Source organism: Lytechinus variegatus, chromosome 16 (genome assembly GCF_018143015.1).
Source record: "Lytechinus variegatus isolate NC3 chromosome 16, Lvar_3.0, whole genome shotgun sequence".
NCBI classification, from domain to species: domain Eukaryota; kingdom Metazoa; phylum Echinodermata; class Echinoidea; order Temnopleuroida; family Toxopneustidae; genus Lytechinus; species Lytechinus variegatus.
This window is the reverse complement of record NC_054755.1, coordinates 29,993,131-30,013,239: the sequence shown is the minus strand read 5'-3', so window position 1 is coordinate 30,013,239 and position 20,109 is coordinate 29,993,131. Positions and strand designations below refer to the sequence as shown.

Sequence of the window (20,109 nt, the reverse complement as noted above, 5' to 3'; positions counted from 1 at the left end):
GAACATTTCATTACAGTTAGGACCTTAAAAAAGTGAGGCAAACTTTTGTTTGTTTTCACTATAATACAAATGATAAATCTATGAAGTCACCTACGATCGTTTTGTATTTCATCATATGAATATTATAAAGCTTTTCATTTTGTAGGTTTGATAATAAGAAAGGTCTTGTTTAAATCACAATAAATTACAATAATGAAGATTCTGTTCATTTTGTATCTTTTTATTTCCAAAACGAAGAAAACAAAAAGAGAATCCATACAAATATCATGAGTTAAGAAACCTTTACTACAATATATGCAATGGAAAATCATCACGATTGTATTTGAAAACTAAAAATTTAGAGACCCATTTAGAAGCGCCACGAATGATAGCTGTTTGAATAGTTTTCGAATATTTTGGGAAATTACTAGAATTCCCATTACATGTATTTATTTATTTAACTGGAGAGTTCATTTCCAAATGCAAAGACAACGTTCGAAAACAAGCTACCGAATCGTTATCATTTTCATTGGAGGAAAGTTTTTTAATGACGTCATACTTATACAATATCTGACGTCATATCCAGCTGATATAGTTGTGTAATTTGTACTGGTGAAAATTTATTTTGGGATGACTGAAAATTTGTTTTATTATCTTGCTTGACTGCTACTGTTTTACAAGAGGACTGGAGATAGTCTTATCTTTTATATTTCTATGGTAAGTATTGATTGAATATGCTTTTGAGTGCTAGAAAGTGGACAAACGGCGATCAGCCAATATTTGCATCGTTTCGTATTTTAGACTGTGTACAGATTGTACAGAAGTAGCACTATCCGTAAGGCGAAGCCGAACCCGTATGGATGCGGCTTTTAGTAGAACTAGCTCAATAGTCAAGCTCACTCGGGAATTGGAACCTCCGCCGTCGCCGATGCGGTCATGACCGCTGGGTAGGGGAAAGAATCGGTATATATCGCCCGATAAAAAGGCCCTATTCTGAAGCAATCATGATTAGACTACGATTAAAACAAAAGATTTGGTGTTGCTTGGCTTTGCATTTTTCATGGATTCTTGAAAGTGTAGTCTAAGTTTTTTTCAATTCTCGGGAAAGAGTTCCATATCTAGGCTCTAGCACCTTCGGCCCTCCACGAATTACATGTCCGACGATCAGTTTTGGAAAGTCGTTTGGAAAAAAATTACAAGCGAAGTTTCATCAATTTTCGTACAAAATGTTAGGAAATATTATAGAGAACAAGGCCCTCCACCTAAAAATAACTCCAAAAATTGTTGAGACTTCCTTTCAAGTTTTCATTCACTTCAGATTTCTCAATCAATTTGTCAGTGTTAGCTTACCTTACTTTCTTTGGTCTTGGACTCAAGATCTCTTCCTGCTATGCTAGAACTTAGATTAAGCGCTGATGATACTGGAATAGGGTTTTTTTTTTTAGCAATTATGACCTGATAGTTTGACTAATTAGACCTAACAGTTACAGACCCTTTACTGACTAAATAAACAGATGTCTGATTACATGCACTTGATCCTTTTTAAAACTTTGACGTAGATGTAAAGCCATATTTTGGTATGTATTTCCACGCTCCCCTGTTCTAGATTAGGGCTAGATATAATATTTTAACCTCCAGCTTGATGGCAAATGCCAATTTTCTCCTGTCTTCGCGAATTATGTAAGTCTAGCTAAAATTTGCCCAGAATTTATTCTGTCCAAAAGTTATCACCTATATCTCAGCTCAGCGGTCATTGGGAATAGCTCTAATTTGACTTTATCTTGTATCATACCTTCTTATGGGCGTAAAGTTTTATCTAACAAACCTTATTATTGGAAATGATATGTTTTTTTGTCCTTCACTGATACAATAAGGAGACTATGAGATGATTTCCCCCCAAAATGCACATGTTTTGATGATCGCATGTGCGCTTACAGTTACAGCTCCATCCGTTCCAACTAACTTGCTATCAGTGAAAATCAATGACAATTTACCAATCCATTTTTAAAACTAATTTTCTGTTTCTTTATACATGTAGCTCGCTGAAAATTACAGAGGGAAAAAAAGGATCTTATTTGATGCACCTTCTGAAAGCTGCAGCGTACCTGGGCGTGATTGGTGTTTTGATTGCATGTGTCTGGCCGTTTGGTTCCGTGATGAGTATCTACAGGAATAGTGTGTTTGTCGTCAAAGGATTGAGAGAATTCTGCAAGTACGTAAATCCGTGTTAAACTTTAGAGTGCCAAATTATACAATTCTCGAAGGGTTATTTCTTTAATTAAAACTGGAATAGGGTAAACAAGGTTTGTTAAGTTGCTCCTATTTATATGACCCAGAAGTAAAAGTATCAGAAAACTTTATACAAGAAAGTTAGAAATTAAAAAGAAGTATTATTCACTATTCTAAAAGACTTTCTTATCGGCTGAATAGGTAGTCCTTTATAGTTTGCTCATACACAAAATAACTTCAATGCCATTGATTTTTTTTTCTTTATCTAATGGATTTGTTTTCTTTTATGGGGACCAAAATGTACAACAGTGTACTCTTTGTGTTTCCCAATTGAAAAGTGCACTTATGAGAAAGTTGCATTCTAATGATGGTAAATTACACAACAAACAGGATACTACGATACTTGTCATCAAATTTTCAAATTGCAAAATTTGAGAATTATATTGAGTTACTGATCCCGTTTTCAAACATTGATTCCCATATTCCAAACTTAATCATTTTTTCTTATATTTTTGCTTTGACACAAACTGTAGGCCTACTGCAGATATTGATCAATTGCCCTTAAAATCTTTAATATTTTTAATCAACATTAAAGTATAATGTATAATCCTCTTTTATCTCTATATATATTGTTAGGAGTGGCTATGAACATGCAGCAAAATCGTTTGACAAGACAGCCTTAGATGTCGATATATCTAACCAGGCCTATCTCATCACGGGCGCTAACAGTGGTATTGGAAAGAGTGCTGCTCTTGCTGTGGCTCAAAGAGGTAATGTACAGTGTGTCCCACAAGAATAAACAGTAATAATTATTGTTCATTTGTCATAACTAAATCACAAATAAAATAGACAAATGACATATCATTTAAAAAAAGCTTAAAATCTCCATTTCACCTGGTACATGTATATAATTCCTCATTCATGCAATATCAAGTAAGGATACCAAAATGTCACTTTGCGGGTTGTATCTGAATGTGGAAAAGAAAATCACATGTCTAAGAAATTCAAAATCTACTCTTTTGTTTGATTCCTCAATCACAGAAAATGTTCAAGATATGACAATGCTATAGATGTACCTATTAATTTCCTTTTTTACAATTATGTGTTTTCACAGAATTCCAACTGTAGTTATCACACGGTTAACAAAAGACTTTATGCATGGCTGATCGTCAACAAAACAGGATGTTGAAAAACTCTTATTTTAGATGTACTGAACTAAAAATTGATATGCTATTGTTACATTGATTGATGCATCAATCAAATATCAGCAAATTTTGAGTTGCAATTGATTGCAAAAATTTTTGCAACACAATATAATTGTATAGTTCTCGTCTTTCCTTTTTATTCAGGTGGCACAGTTCATATGATATGTAGAAATCAGACAAGAGGAGAGGAGGCAAAACAAGAGATTGAAACTACCACAGGAAATCAGGTAAACATATTTATTTTCAGACCAAAACTCTCTGGGGCCCCGTTACCACAAAAGTTTGTGATTAAAGAGAAATGCCAGTAGTTGCAGTAAACACTGATTTCATGAGAAAGTCTGTAAAACCAGGCTTAATTGTCAGTATGTCATCGAGGATCTAGATCTGGTACAGTTACATAAACTGAACTTTGTGTGAAATCTTGAAATCTATGCTGAAAAATGTTCACACTGGAGATCACCAACACAGATAAGCACATGTGGGACAGTGTATTATTTTTGCTTTGAATGTTGGCCAGACTCTTGACTCGAATCCTGTGCTTATTTGCTGATTTCTGAGCAATTACACAATTTCTTCTAGAATCCTTTGGCAACATATTTTTTATTTATACAAACAGACACTGGTGGTCATTTCATTGGATTCTGTACAAACTCATTTTTATATTACCACAACTGGAATTTACCTTTAATCACTTATTTCAAAGAACAATTTTGATTGGTTCCTAGTCATTCTACTGAGTAAAATGCGCATGCAACGATGATCTTGATAGGCCATTTCATTTTTAATGATTAATCACTTCTTTTTATGTTACGGGCCCGGGTTTAACTAAACTTGTTTTGCAATGGAACTGGGTAGTCCCTGGAAAAATTCAATAAGAGTTTACCATAATAAATTACCCATATTGAACATTTTTTGAACCATTGATACTGATAGTTAAGTCTGTTTAACTTCGCCTTCCACAGATCCTACTAATACCCAAGGTATTTATAAGCAAATTTCAGTGCAAATACCTGGTACATGTAATACAGATGTGTAGTATTTCCACCTTAGAAGTCAAATTGCTCGCATTTATTGAAGTTGAATTTACTTCTGTGATCTGAAGAGATTTGACTAATTAGGCAGATTTTAATGTAAGTCCAGGACTTAATAAACGGAGGTCGGCAGAGAAAGATGGTTTGTGACAATCAGAAAAATTGTAATAAGTGAAACGACCCATTGATTAGTAAAAATGAAAGAAAGAGAAACATGTTAATCATATTTTTTGTGGGGGGGGGGATGAGGCAAAAGAGGGTCACATTCCCCCCAAGGATCCGCACCTGTTCTATGCCTATGTATTATACTTCTGTGTATGATAAAGATGATGTACATAGATATTGATCCACAATGTGCTGCACTCAACCCAGGTGAGGTAATGGTACCAGCATGAAGTAATTCTTCAAAAAGCTGTGAGCACCGGAATTAGTTGCCAAGCTTATAGGAGTGCCTATCATGGTGGATACATGTGCAATACAAATCCTATATTGCTATTATTATTTGTATTATTATATACAAAGTCATCATGGCTGTATGAGTCATATTCTGTTCTAATATCAACTCTTTAAAGGAAATAATCACTCATGGATACAATAGAGAAATATAAATTTCCTCTTGCATTATCTATTCCAGAAAGTCTTTCTTCATGTTGTCGATATGTCAGACTCACAGAAGGTGTCTGATTTCGCCAGGGAATTTGCAGAAAGTGGAAAGGAACTACATGTTTTGGTGAGTTACCTGATGTTGTCAAATACTCTTTAGCAGATAATAAAGACCATAAGCATTTTCTCTTCTTTTTGACTGTTTGAAAGTGATGCCCTAGTAATTTTTATCAATTCACATTATTCAAAAATAATTTTAAATATCTTACATACCTGTACCTGGGAAACAGGGATATATTTGAAATCTGTACTTGCAGTACATGATCAATTCATCACATTGGCTTCAGAAAAACTGGGAAGATGATCAATCAGGGGTTTGTTAGAGGGTTCAGGTTTATACAGTGTAGGTAATTTCAGCAAGTTTGTTTTATTTTCGTCTTTTGTACAGTAGCTTTCGCAATTTCAGCTATTCCATTTGTTGTCACTCACATCACCGCAAATGAAAAAAAGGAGATAAAGAAATGAATAAATTTTCTTTGTTGAAAAAATAATTCTCGTAGTTCAGCTGAAAGATTCAGAAGAAGCATTGTGGTAGAAATAAACCTCCATTAGAATTTCAAGTTATAGATTTGTGACATCATAAACGAGCAGCTGCCCCATGTGATATATAAAATGCATAAATTTCATTTGTTTTAATGTTTCCTGATTACTGATTTTTTTTGTTTTTCGTTTTAGGAACGGGTGTGAAATAATTTAACTATCGATATACTGAAGTACAGTAAAAAAAACATCGGGCAATTCCTTAAAATGATCAACCTTTTTGTACGTCCGACCCCCATTTTTCTCAAGTCTTACTTTACTTCTTAAACTGACAAAGTCATGGTAAATTAGAGGAGTTTAAAGAACAAGAAATTGGAGACGAAAAATTTCATTAAATTTCATTCACATATAGGGGGTTGTACGTATATATTTTATGGAATTGCCCCATTTTCAATTTTCTGAGAAAATGACATTTCATGGAATTTCCATCATACAACATGTAGAAAAGCTGCTCGCATATGACGTCACAAATCAAATAATTAAAATTCAAATAACATTTTAATTCTTTGATGGATTTTTCTCTAACCTTCGGCAATATTTGAATTATATTTTCTGCTATTTAACAATAAACTTTTTTTGTCAGGGTGAACTTACCTTTAAGAATCACTCATTAGTGTGCATGTATGTATGTTAATATCAATTAAGAATATTATTGAACTCTATTCCCTAAGGTAAACAATGCAGGTTGTATGGTGAACACAAGGGAGATGACATCAGCTGGATATGAAATGAACTTTGCGACCAATGCTCTCGGAACATACATCTTGACATCACTCCTCATTCCAGTTTTACAGAAAGCAGAGAATTCTAGAGTGGTAGGAATTTACTCTGAAATTTACCTGAGTCTTGGAGCCTGTCACATATTAAAAGAGTTGTAATTAAACACAAGTCCAAACACTCAAATGCAATTTGACTTTACAACCAATCAGGAGCACCCATTTGGGATTTGCATTTGTTTGTTCACTTTGTGTAATGGACCCCTAATGACAGAGTTGTGTTTTTAATCTTTGAATTATTTCAGAGGTCATGGGTATAAGATAAATGTTAATATGTAAATTCCATACCAAGCATGGCACTCTGATTGATTAAAAAAATTATTTAACTGTCAAGGCTTACAAGCCTAACATGAGCAAACATGGTATGTCAATAAGACAAGTGTTTTTGTAATATAGTTTTGACAAACGGTTTTTGTGCATGTATTGTATGGACCTTTTCAATATGAATAATTAAAGACATTACAATTTTGTGTTGCGACTGTTGATTGCGTCCACAGGTAAATGGTTCTTAAAAGCTTGAATCCAATTATCATTTATTTGCCTTTTTTCAGATAACTGTTTCTTCTGGAGGTATGTACACACAGAAGCTGGATCTAAGCAATTTACAGAGTGAGAAAAGCTTTGATGGAACAATGTCATATGCCCACCAAAAAGTAAGTTCTGAGCCCTGGGCTCCGTAACACAAAGGTTTGCGATGGATTGCAAATATTAAAGAAGCGCACTGATTGGTCCCTGGTCAGTATTTTGAACCAAATACGCATGTAACATTGATATTGATTGGTCAGTTCATTAATAGCGATTGATCCCTAATCTTTGTGTTACGGAGCCCCGGTCTTTATCTAGAGCACAGGGTAGTTTGTCATCCTGAAATTTTTATCTGGGGGCCCCCTCGCATAAAAGTAAAGTTTGTAGTCACTTTGTGATCCAATGTTACCTACCATGGTAACAATGCTAAGAGCCAGTGCTGCATTGTGTGTATGTTATAACTTGGCTTGAGAAAGTCCACAGGAATGAATGAAAGCTTGTCAAAAACCTTTTTTATGGTTGGTAGAAGTTTGAACTTTATTTCATTTGATTGTTCCCGACCAAATTAAAAAAAAATTTCTAACAATTATTTTCATTTTGTAGCTGTTGCCAAAGAACTAAATTGATTTATCACCTTCCTAGTATAAATGTAAGGGAGAAGACTGATTATTATCATGTTAAATTTCAATCTATGAGTGTGTGAAATTACAGCATTAGCGTGCCAAGGATTAATCACTGTACAATGTGTATATGCTTCTCATTGTGTTTTTTGTTTGTTTTTTCTTCAACAGCGTCAGCAGGTGATCATGACTGAGCAGTGGGCAAAGAGATACCCCGAGATCAAGTTCTTTACCATGCATCCTGGCTGGGCCGACACACCGGCCGTGCGGAACTCCATGCCCGATTTCTACGCTAGGTTCAAGAACAAACTGAGGACCCCGGAGCAAGGGGCAGACACTGTCCTTTGGCTGTGCCTGGCGAAAGCCCCCTTGGACGCCGAGAGTGGAGGATTTTATTTGGGTAGGTCATTGTTTGGGGGTTGTGAAATCATCATTTTTGCCCCAGTACCATTAGAAAATAATCAATTATACAATTAGGCATATCTGTTATTGCAAACAAGCCACTGACATAAAGTTACAAGGTGTATTACAGGGGCCGCGGAACCGTGTACAAAAACGCAAAAAATGACCATACAATTGTGATTTTTAGCATGGTCAGCCCCCCCCCCCCCACTTTAAAAACCGTTCGGCAGCCCCTGTATTAGTTATTATTAAATTTATTGGCTTATTACAAATGCTGTGTTATATAACTTACATTTCTTGCAAGTATTGTGTTCAACAGTGATGTGGATAAATTGTCCTTACTTTTGGAGAGTAGCTCTGAATTTGAAAATGAATTAAAACTATTTTCAAATGAGTGATCCACCCATTGACATTCATTGTTGACAATTATACTGATAATGAATGGTTTGAAAGATAAATTCCAGTTCTGGTAACGATCTCAAAATGACTTTTTACAGAATCTGTAATGACCACCCAAGTGTCTTTTTGTATGAATAAAAAATATGTGCCAAAGGATTCTGGAAGAAATTGTGTAATTGCTGAGAAATAAGCAAAATAAGCGCGGATTCGGTCACTTCCGTCGGGTCTTTATTCCAGCAATAATAATACACTGTCCCATGTGTGCCTATCTGTGTTGGTGATCTTCAGTGTGATCGTATTTCAGCTTAGATTTTGTGATTTCACAAAGTTCAGTTTATGTAACTGTACCAGACCTAGATCCACGATGATATAGTCATACTTAACCTTGGTTTTACAGACTTTATCACGAAATAAGTGTTTTACTGCAACTACTTTCATTTATCTTTAATATATTGTCTAATTTTGTTGTTTTCTCATATATATATACATGTATATACATTTTATTTTCCTGTGTTTTTTTCTCCTTCAGATCGCAAGCCTCAGTCAAAACATCTCACTTTTGCATGGACCAAGTCATCAGCTGGCGACGAAGAGAAGCTAATGACAATACTGGAAGACATGGCCGCCAAGTTCAGGACAAAATGAGATTAATTCAATTATGACTTCATTAAAGTGTCGCAGCCAGTTTGAGAGCAGCGTTCTCGCCAGTGTATAACACGCATGGTGCAAACACCATGCGTGCGGAAATGGAGACCAAGTGGAACCATGCGTAAAATTTCAGCGACATGCGTGGAAAAATTAAATGGAAATATTCAGAAAAAATAATACACTCCATGAACTCATCTTAGTGATATCAACTTCATTTATCGGGTTGCGCCGAAGTCCCACCAACTTAAGACCACTTACAGGCCTACTACGGCTAGGAAAGTGGCAAGGCGCCCAGCTAGCTCGCGGCTGCTATTGCGGGCATATGACGGCACGGTACGGTCGTTCCGTTGCCTATTCCCCCGTCTGCCCCGCACATCACACCGGCTATGCTCTATGACCTACCGGTAGCTGCGCTTACTGAACTTGGAATAAATGCATTGAATGTACATACAAGGAACATGTACTTGTACTGTGTTTGTCATTTATCCCGCCCTCTATACACACAATGAACGAATAGCAAAGGAGTTGTACTGTGTTTGTCATTTTATCCCGCCCTCTCTGCACACAATGAACGAATAGCAAAGGAGTTTGAGAACTGTGCGTGACCGCTATGGTGCATGGATGTTAGGCCTGGGACGATTGTCATTTTTACCATTCAATTATTTCCTGAAAAAATAATCGAATGATTCGATTGTTCGTTGGGAATCAGGTCTTTTAAGTCACAATAGTTGACCTACTTTATGGTGAAATCTCCATCAAAGTCACATGTTTAGAATAAATGAAAGTAGGTATTATACATGCATCCCTCCAAGTGCCACACCCCTGCATATGAATGAATCAGCCCAGATTGAACAGCCAGTGCAAAGTCCAAAGATGTAAACAACTCATTCATGAACTATTCTTTGAGACTGACCCCAGGTGGAGCATTTCTTGAACAATTTCATCCCTTGCCCACACCATGTCCCCGCCCCCACTTGTGGCACTGTCCACGATTCTACACATGTATTTCAAAAAAATATTTTGAAAAATATTTAATTTGAAATACCTTATAAAATTATGATTTTTTATCATTTGAACCTACATGTATAACTGGGTCTATTTTTGAAGACTAGTCGAGAAAGTACCGGTGAAGACGGGCGCATGTTGGAATGTAGTTTTCATTGTGTGAGGGGGATAGAAAAAAGGTTGCATTATTGTTTTGAAACAAAGGAATTCTCCGGCTCCCACCCTTATCTTTCTCTCTCTCCCTCACACACACACAGATGGGGGAGGGGTCAATTTATTTCTGAAGTCATGACCTCTCCTGATAAGGGACCCACTGCCTTCTTCTTTGTTTCCCCAAAAGTTTCATTGGCTATCCGAAGGTCCAATCAGCTCAAGTGAGCTTGGTTGTGTTTTCTTATTGTTTTGTGCACGCAGACAATGAACTCATTTTGTGTATCGAGGGCAAGGTTGGGTGGGATTAAAAAAAATTCGGAGCGCTTTCATGTTGGTGTGTAACTGTGAATGTAATACAATCATTGATTATTTTTGAAAAATTCTCTCGGTACCATAATTTTTAAACCTGTATGAAGTGCCATCATTGTTTTCTTGTCATTTTGTTATTATTACTTGGGTATTCGAGTTCTCCCAATGTCATAATCGGGATCTGCCGAACATTCGATTTGTGTAAATTTTGCTAATCGATTGGTGATTGGCGGCATGCCAATCGAATCATTTGATCAATCGATGTTTACTCCCAGGCCTAACATTTATGTGCATTTGTGTGGGCTTAAAAATACGCCACAATGGGGCTTCCTTGGCGTCTCTATTTCATGAAAAGGCCGTCGCTTCCGCGCTCCGCAAGGGAGGGGTGAACCCCCCCTCCCGCACCCACCCCCCGGGAGTGGCAGCACAAGTCCCGACATGGGTGATTTTTTTTCTGGCGAGAACGCTGTTTGAGAGTGATGCATTTAAGTGTCATTTGGTGCTACAACCATATAATCTGGATTGAATAGTGTTTGATGTCAGTGATGTGGCAATTTGTCATTCAAAGTTTGAAGATGATAATCAGTACTCTGGTGATCTGATTATTTTATTCAAATTGTGTGCCCTCGTAAGGGTTCCCAGCCCATTGGGGAAATCAGGGAAAATTATTTTACTTTTTTCCAGTCAGGGAAAATCAGGGAATTTGATTAAAAATACCTCAAATCAGGGAAAATGTCTCAAACGAGAGAAAATCAGGCAATTTTGATTGGCCCAAAAGTCGAAAGCATGGTAGTCAGTCAGACTCTGTTATATTTTGTTGCATATCAGATCAACATACATTGAATGACTGGTTATGGTGATTTTTTTAGTGTAGCCTCTTAAACTGCAGTACAAAATTTTACACTGAAAATATATGTAATTCACTGCAACAACATACAAAACATGCAAAACTGGGAATGGGTTTAAATCATTATCATGGAATTTTTCAACTTCATCTGGGAATAATCAGGGAATTGTGTTTTCTTGAAAAGCTGGGAACCCTGCTCATCTTTGTCTATCTGGGAATCTTGGGAGTCATGAGGTCAAAGGTCAAGTAGGTAAAAGGATCACTGTGAACATTAAATTGCTTCAGAACGATTTGATGGAGATCAATTTTGTTCGTGTATGCACGTGGGAGTAAGTATGAATTTAAAAACCAATACAGAGGTCACAAGATCACATGACAAGGTGTATGTTGTATAGAAATTTAATATCATTGCTTTGGATGTATGTGAAATGACAAAATTCCCCCCCCCCCCACAGCAAAATTAGTAACATATCTCTTTTTTTTGTTCAATCATACTGATCATGTGACTATTTCCATAGGACTTCCCAAAGCCAATGAATGACCTTTGACCTAATATTCATAGGCAATGAATTGATAAAGTCCACATGCATACTGCACCACATAGACTATGCATTTTTTTAATTACATTTTTTTTCTTTCATATAAGATGTACTCACAGGCACAAACGCTGAAAGGAGTTTTGAACCCTCTCCGAGTTTAAAACGCCCCCCCCCCCCTTATCTAGTTATTCTGAGCTTTGGCACACAATGAATTTCATCATGTTATGTGTAATCTATTTAGGTAGACATATGGGCAATGTGTGCTTTTAATAGACCAATTCAAAGTTACTTTATGGACAATTTTGGTCAAATGACCTTTCATTTCTTTCATTACAATAGGCAGATTTCAAAGCAAGATATAGCTTGCCTTACATAGCAGGATGAAGAAATTGAATAGACCAGGTGACTAGAATAGCACACCAATGAACACTTTATGAAGTATGAAGGTATTTGTTGCATTCCTACTTTGAATGTATAGCATGTTGCACTATGTACTTGGCAAACTGTGAAATACCAGTTGTTCGTGGACGCATTGTTGTTTTTTGTGGAGGTAAATGAAAACCACAATTCAAAAGAATATATGAATAATCAAGAAATTGAAGTTGGTGCTTATCTCATTAGATTTTAAACCACTTGTCACTTTAGTAAAAATGACCTTCTTCTGACCATGCGTACAATATTTTGATCATGTGCAAAAAGGAACTACGAACTGGCTTATATTCATGCTTATTCTAGTAGGTCTAAAACCTTGGGAATGGAGGGGGGGGGTTCAAATATTAAATGACCTAAACTTGTTTAGGAAATTTGATAAAATTATTTTAGACTTTTATTTTCCAATAACAGTTTTCCTGTTTTTCAAGAAATTTTGGACTTTCCTTTCAAAATATATACATGTATGCACCTACAGTATTGCATTGGTATACCTCACATTTGCTGTCTTTCTGCCATCGCACAAATGTATATTTTAAGGTGTATGTATATATATATATATGAAAATAAATTGTGTACACTAGCTGTTAGCGTGATGAACGAATCCTTGATACGAAGAGGAAAAGAAAACCACATGTGGAAGTAAATTCTCAGTCGATTGATTAGTCTTGCCTATTTTGATTGATGAAAGTGATATTTTCCATGTTGTTATTGGTTGCTATTGACATTGACTCCATGTAATATGGTTAGGATTTATTACAGGAATGTCCAGGCTTCTTATGTAGTCGATTGATTGGGCTTATGTATAATTAAAGTTTATCATTTGAAAAATGCAGAATGGTTTACCATTTGAAAAATGTAGTAAAATTTCAGGCCTATGATCCCAACACTTGGATTTAATTGATGATGTACCGATGTTAGTGTTTTAACATGGTGCCTAATGCTTTCAGATGACATGTAGCATGTTTTATGTGTTTTCATTGTCGCTATATTCATGAACCCTATTAGAAAAATTCATAAGGTCTATTGATGCAATATTAGGTCTTTCTAAGTCAATTAAAATATGACTTTAGCCGTGTAGGGCCTTGTTTTATATAGCTTGCTACCATTGACGATAATACCATGGTGAAGTCTCATCTGATGACAAGATTACCATAATTGTTGGTTTATGCAACTGGGGCCAGGAATAGCTGACTCTGTGAAATTAAATCAATATTGACTCTCCAACCATTCGCACGAAGTCAAGATGGGTAGAGTTGATGGTTGGAAATTCAAAATTACATTCATGCAGTGAATTATTTCTGAGGGGGTGCAAGACATTTGCAATGGATTCCTAATCAATTTCAGGCCAAGAACTTATTCATAAGTTGTGTGATGAACTGCAACTTGGTAAATAAATAATGTTGTGCCTCTTATGGCAGAAAGCTGTATAGATTGATTGGATTTAGTTAAAATCAATTACAAATGTGTTTGTAATTAAAAATCAGTTCCTTGCAATATCCTCTTGGTTTTGTACATTTTTAAAATAAATGTGAAATTCTTTCCCTTATTGACAAAAGAAAATCAAAGTTAAATAAAAAAGAAAACATTGATTATGAATATTGGTAAATTTACCTAATAATTGTGTGTTTTCTGAATTGTCGATTGGTATTTATGATTGTTTAGAAGTTAAAAACTTCTAAGAATGATTTGAAATTTTTTTTTTATACAATCCTTAATGTGCAGTAAAGTAATTTATATGTGGATGAAGGATATTCCATTGTCATGTATTCATGGAAATCGTTATTGTGTTTGTATAAAGTATGTCTCGTATCAAATGTAATTTATCAAGTATATATTCCATGTGATGAAAATCAATATGAGATGAAATTAAAGATTTATAAAATTGAAATATGCTTTATTTGTGCCTACCAATATTTGAGATTCTTTGTGGAAATGCCTAGAATAAAGTCAAGTATTTAAAATAATATATTTTGAAAGCAAATCTAATTTTTCCCACCATATTCTACCATAGAAAATTTAAAGAGATTTTTATACAAGTGTTTTGTAATATATCAAAGTCCTAGGGATGTTTCACAATGTTGTTTGTATGTTATGCATGACATGTGACCTAATCTTGTACTGACCGGGATGCCTCATGTCTTTTTTATATAGTTGGAGTGAATTTCTTACACTGCACATCAAATTTGATGTAGCAGTGAGACAATTGTTAATGAGAATTTAATCTGGACTTCTGATATTGTGTTCCAATTTCAGCCGTTGGGAATCAAAATGATATAAAATCTAATATGGCACATAAGAACAGGACACCATTGCGGGTCCAGTCATGCATTATTTTACAATCAGCTCTCTGAATTGCTTCCCTGGCTTTGTGTATCATTTAAGCCTACAAACCTCCAAACCAATTAAAATTTGGAGGAAAGTATTCAAATTTTGACCCATGTGAGGTCTGAAATGAGAGCTTTTTTTATTTTAGAATGAAAACTCTTGTATGTGAGACATTCCTATTTTCAAGTAAAATAGTTTGTTTCTTAATTTTTTTGTTTAAAAGAGCTGGAAGGGTGGTATCGATATATAAGAGAAATCATGAATTCAAAATAATTCCAGAATCAGTTTGAAAGTAAGCAAATGCAATATGGAGAAAAAATTGTACTTTTTTATCCCCCCACCCAAATCATCAAAATGCATAGTGGTTATGTGCCGCGGAGGGGACCCCCATTTTTACACTCAAATTTTTGTTCCAAGGCATAGCATTTTTGTCTTGAGAAAAAGAGCAAAGAAAGCCGCTCCAAAGCATAGCATTTTCTTCTTATCGAGAAAAAAAAGAAGAATCCGCTCCAAAGCTTTGCATATTTTCTGTTATGCCATTCTGGCAGCATTGATCTGCTACAATGAGCTGCAATTGGGGTGAAAAGCAGCTGCAGAGCGCTATCCTACCATCGCCTCTGCGCTAGCGCACCCGGCGCCCGCGCCGCCCGGCTAGCTGCATGCACGTTCTATAGGGATGCATACACAGGCGACCCGTTCCAAGGACCCCCGTTTTCACAAACACTTGTAGTTCCGAAGCCCGTTCTGAGGATACCCCTTTTTACAATAAGCCCGCTCCAAGGCCCCCGTTTTTGTCTCGCCCGTGGCACATACCTGCTACTTTTTTGGTCGAGTGCCCCCCCCCTCCCGTGCATCCATCACATTGGCTTGTATTGTTGAAAGAGGTTTCAATTGTACCATACTACAAAACCATGGACTAAACAGATTTTTTTCTATACAGTAATGCTTAATATTTTATCATGTACACTATAAGAATCCAACCGAATGTGCCTTACTGGCAAAAGGCGCTAAACGGGAAGAATGATATGAGAAATCTGCATAAACCATCATGTTTTTGTACGATACCAAGGTGCAATTGAAACCTCTTGAGAATAAGGCCATGGAGTCTAAATGCACCATGAAACATGCATAAACACCAATACACACAATAAAATATTTGTAACAGTATATATGTGTTGTTTATTCATATTTACATAGAGATATCTTACAGTGACAATTCAAGAACATTCTATGGACATAGGCAATCTAAGGGGTCATTGTCTGCTTATACTAATATGTTTCATACTATCTTCTGCCACTGAAGCATAAGTACACTATAGTATAGGATGATGTTACCTATTAGTCAAATAATCAACAATAATTCATTACGAAAAATATTTTTTTTTTTTTTTACCAGATTGATCAAATCATGTCGTTTACATATTTGAAGTGAGATTCCTCCCAGGATTTCTCCACAGTTGAACAGGTTCGCATAGCCCCAAGAGATTTGGCTTTAACAGAGTTATCTGTATTCATTCCCCTTCACCTGGATATGAATAATATTTGTTATAATTGTTTCTCGTTTCAAATAATTATCTTCATGTATTTATTTATAATAATAATAGTTTTGGAATACATATCACAAATTATATACACATTGGAAGGACCATCATATATCATGAGAATTGAAGTGACTGATCTCATTTTTATCGAAATTTTGAAGTTGTAACAAATGTTCGCTGCAAAGGCACCCTTATTACTAAGAAACAGGTAAAAAGTAACAACCAAAAAATTTTCATAGTTGCTATATTTTATCAATATCTGTCAAAGATTTCAGAAAATGATGACAAAAAAATCCATTTCACAAATCTCTCCAACAATAATTATCGGAGGACTTTTCATTTTGTCAATGATAACTCATTATACCAGATTCTAATCAGGCCGTGCCAACTCCTTGAGTGGCCAGAAAATAACCTGAAAGTCACTCCCTTCTACATCAAACAATAATTAGGACAACAGTAGGGCAATTCGATAAAATGATCAACCTTTTTGTATGTCCGACCCCCACTTTTTTCAAGTCTTACTTCACTTCGTTAACTGACCAAGTCATGGTCCTTTGAGAACATTACAGACAGTCAAAAGAACCAGAGATCAGAGACAGAAAATTTCATGAATATAGGGGGCTGGACGTACATATTTTATGGAATTGCCCAGTAGTAAATTGCCACTTGGTCTACTTTCCATTTGGTTTCATCCCACATGGTCTAATCATACTTAGCCTACAACCAGTTCATCTACTATTTGGTCTGCCATTTAGCCCATCAACCACTTTGTCTAATTTCCATTTTTAGGCTATACACATTCCATCTAAAATACACTTGGTCGAACATCCCTAGCGTATATGAATTGATAATCTGTTCATGAGCCAAATTTTCATTTGACAAATTGCAAAATATTAAGTAGGCAAAAGTGGATTTAAACCATCTGGGCATGAGACAAAAAGGAAGTGCGACCAAGTGATGGATGGACCAAATGGTAATTAGACCAAACGGATATAAGACCAAGTGGGTTTAGCCATGATAAAAAAATTAAACCATTCAGAGAATTAGACCATCTGCTTGTAGATCAAGTCGATATAAACCACATTCGGTTTGACCTATTTTAATTCAAACAGTCCATTTCTCAAGAAGGACATAATTTCTCTGGACCGGTCATCTTTTCTCATGTGTGCCTCTGTTCATTCTCTGAAAGATCAGGTTGCCTGATGCGTGATTCCATGTCAGGATTCTTTGCAAACGTCTTCAAGAGATCCATGACTCCATGGTCGTATTCCTCAGGTGTTGCCTTGTGCTCTGTGAAAATTCAGGAATACATTATCATAGATACATTATATTGTGCTTATTATGTTTGAACAATATTCAATTTATTAATAATACAAATAACTTCACGGCTTTTATTTATAAGTGACTCTATATAATTTGTTCAAATACAATTGGGTATTTTTAAAGAATTTCATAAATTGATACAAAGGAAACAATATAAAAGAAAGGTAGCCATTGGTGGTCAAAGGAAATTAATTCTTGTAAAAGGCTTATTGTTACGGAGGCTATTTTTTCTTAATTACTTTATTTCAAAGATAGTTTGTATTTGAACCAAATAAGTGCTCTATTGCATCTCATGAAGATTTTTTTTTCTTTTAATGCTTGGTAGGACAATTTCTCTTTGGACATTTCCTTTAATAGTGCTTCACCAAACACAGTAGTGATGCTTGTCATTATTCTGTTTGGAAGCTAATCTGGCAAAGAACATATTAAATCTGTTGCAAGGGCCATGGAAATTCTGAAATTCAGAAGTCGATGTGTTAACTTACCAACTACCCAATAGAAGAGATCCCAATCATTGCCAGGTTTATTGATCAGGTTATCATACTGGTCAAGTTGTTCTTCATCAAATCCCTCTAAATAACGACCAGCAAATGTGCTGCAATTTGTAAAACAATGTGTGATTACGGATAAGGGATACACAGCATCATTTTACTATGTAATACAATTACAAGTACTCTTTTCAGAAAGCTGTATATTCATATACACTCAGCTGTAAAATATAAGCATGATAGTGGATAGTAATAGCCAAAATTTTGACTGATGCTCTTTTCAAATGCCTTACAGGAAAAAAATATGAGTACATAGACAGGAGAAAAAGAAAGGAAGAGTATTAAAAGTGAGAGATAGAGAGAAAGAGATAGATAGATGGATGGATAATAAGATACAGAAAAAGAGAGAGAAATAAAGAGTTAAATTAATTGAGAAATGAAACAAAAGAGATGGGCTTGGGAATAAAAATGATTTGATTTAATTATATATAACATATAATACAAAAGCAAAAAGTACCCGCTAGGTATTTTTTTACAGAAAAGAATAGCCATATCACAATATTTGATTTTGTCAACTCAATTTATTCTGAAAAACTATGTCTCAGACTTTGCGGGGGCGCAAAAAAGATTTGGTTTAAATATCAATCACCAATTTTCATATCATGTCCTTGCAGCATAATTATAACGAGTGCGTTACTTGTGAATATTTGAATGACCTAAATAAGACATCCATGGAAAATGGTGATGTCAAACTACCTTAGAATGATTCCATTTTCCAGCATCCCTCTTTTCCGACTCTGATAAAGGAGCCTTGCTCTTTTCAGCTCAATGGTTTCATTCTGTGGCTGCTTCCACTCTGGAATGCTAGGCTCACCTGGAGGAGACTGATATGTACTCATGAATGCCGTCCCTCTTAATACCTGATACAAAAAAAAGGAAATAAAGATACTTAGATCTGACTGACCAAGCCCATGTATCCATCTGGCACAAATTATTTACATTATTTGGCCGATCTTATGGAAAAATACAGATCTATACAAAATATTAAAAGTAAAAGAGCGAAAAACTTCTCAATTAATGAAAAGTGAATTATAGTGGTTTAAAGAGGTACTCCAAGCTGAAATTATTGATTTGAACAGATATCTGGCAATCAAATAAAACAAAATTACAATGGAAATTTCATTAAAAAAGAAGTAGGCCTAACAAATTTATATCATTGTGACATTTTAAAGCTTTGCATTACTTAATTTACTTTGGTGAAACATTTATACACATGTAGCAGAGGGAGAACAGAGAGAGAGACATGTCTTCATGAATGTTCGATGAGCAAATTATTGATGTGCCAAAACTGCCAATCCTGATATTTGGCCGACTTAACAATACAGATACTTTTTTGGGGGGTATTTTTAACAGCTTTCCAGTCAAATTTGACTTTAAGCCAATACAGATGATGTTATCTTAACTTATTTCTTTTGTATAAAAGTCTAACAGTTATATGAAATTATATTATTCAAGATTTAATCCAAGCCAGGAATTTGAAAGGTCCAAATCCATGCAATTGGAAAAAGTGGATTGACAACTAATTTTCCGCAATTTACAAGGGAGGCATGACATGCACACATACATACAAACATGAAATAATTAAGATTAATAATATATAAAAGGGTGGGGACATGACATCAAAGTCAGGTGCCTCATTCATTGTGAGAGTAGAGCTCTAGTACTAGACTCAAGTACTTCACTGCTAACTTATGGCAACACCATTTTGGACACATGGGACCGTAATCATTTTCCTGACCACATAAAGCTCCAATTCACTTTTAGAAAGGTAAACAGAAGTGTTTAAAAAGTAACTAAAGCTGAGATTAAGTGAGAAACGTTAATCAAATGAGTAAAAATAAAAACTTACGAAACATTTTCTCTCAAAATTGGAAAGAATTCGACGAGATGGTCGCAGCAGACGACTTACGTAAGATGCCATTTTTACGGAATTGCATTATGGGATAAAACAAAAATTTATAATTGTTTATATAAGTAGAAATTAAATTCGTAAAAAAAATATTTAAATCACATTTTTCACTAAAAAAATATTCATTTTAATTATCAATTATTTTAATTTTGAAATTTAAT

The 20,109-nt window shown here is 35.2% G+C and overlaps 2 protein-coding genes across 3 annotated transcripts; one reads left to right on the top strand and one right to left on the bottom strand.

The window, feature by feature from the left end:
* Nucleotides 1-546: 546 nt before the first annotated feature.
* On the top strand, nt 547-11,590 carry LOC121430327 (dehydrogenase/reductase SDR family member 12-like). 2 transcript variants are annotated; one of them, XM_041627605.1, is made up of 10 exons: nt 547-696; nt 2,018-2,191; nt 2,845-2,978; nt 3,558-3,640; nt 5,079-5,174; nt 6,319-6,462; nt 6,975-7,076; nt 7,740-7,968; nt 8,899-9,053; nt 10,953-11,590. In XM_041627605.1, exons 2-9 carry the CDS (start codon nt 2,058-2,060, stop codon nt 9,012-9,014), a joined length of 1,038 nt encoding a protein of 345 aa, XP_041483539.1. In that variant the 5' UTR covers nt 547-696; nt 2,018-2,057; the 3' UTR covers nt 9,015-9,053; nt 10,953-11,590. The 2 variants fall into 2 exon arrangements, with proteins under 2 accessions (XP_041483539.1, XP_041483538.1); XM_041627604.1 differs by having other exon boundaries at nt 8,899-9,062; nt 10,962-11,590.
* Nucleotides 11,591-16,918: 5,328 nt separating this feature from the next.
* On the bottom strand, nt 16,919-19,983 carry LOC121429879 (succinate dehydrogenase assembly factor 2-B, mitochondrial-like). Its single transcript, XM_041627133.1, has 4 exons — nt 19,889-19,983; nt 18,736-18,899; nt 17,977-18,086; nt 16,919-17,458 (listed from the first exon to the last, which is right to left on the bottom strand). The coding sequence occupies exons 1-4, from the start codon at nt 19,958-19,960 to the stop codon at nt 17,328-17,330; spliced, it is 477 nt and encodes a 158-aa protein (XP_041483067.1). The 5' UTR covers nt 19,961-19,983; the 3' UTR covers nt 16,919-17,327.
* Between the last annotated feature and the right edge of the window lie 126 nt (nt 19,984-20,109).

Coding starts and splice junctions, on each gene's coding strand:
- LOC121430327 (XM_041627605.1), top strand. CDS start 2,058: ATGCACCTTCTGAAAGCTGCAGCGTACCTGGGCGTGATTGGTGTTTTG. Junction 3,641..5,078: donor AAACTACCACAGGAAATCAG/GTAAACATATTT, acceptor TATCTATTCCAG/AAAGTCTTTCTTCATGTTGT. Junction 5,175..6,318: donor GAAAGGAACTACATGTTTTG/GTGAGTTACCTG, acceptor CTATTCCCTAAG/GTAAACAATGCAGGTTGTAT.
- LOC121429879 (XM_041627133.1), bottom strand. CDS start 19,960: ATGGCATCTTACGTAAGTCGTCTGCTGCGACCATCTCGTCGAATTCTT. Junction 18,087..18,735: donor GAAAATGGAATCATTCTAAG/GTAGTTTGACAT, acceptor TACAAATTGCAG/CACATTTGCTGGTCGTTATT. Junction 17,459..17,976: donor TCTCTTCTATTGGGTAGTTG/GTAAGTTAACAC, acceptor GAATTTTCACAG/AGCACAAGGCAACACCTGAG.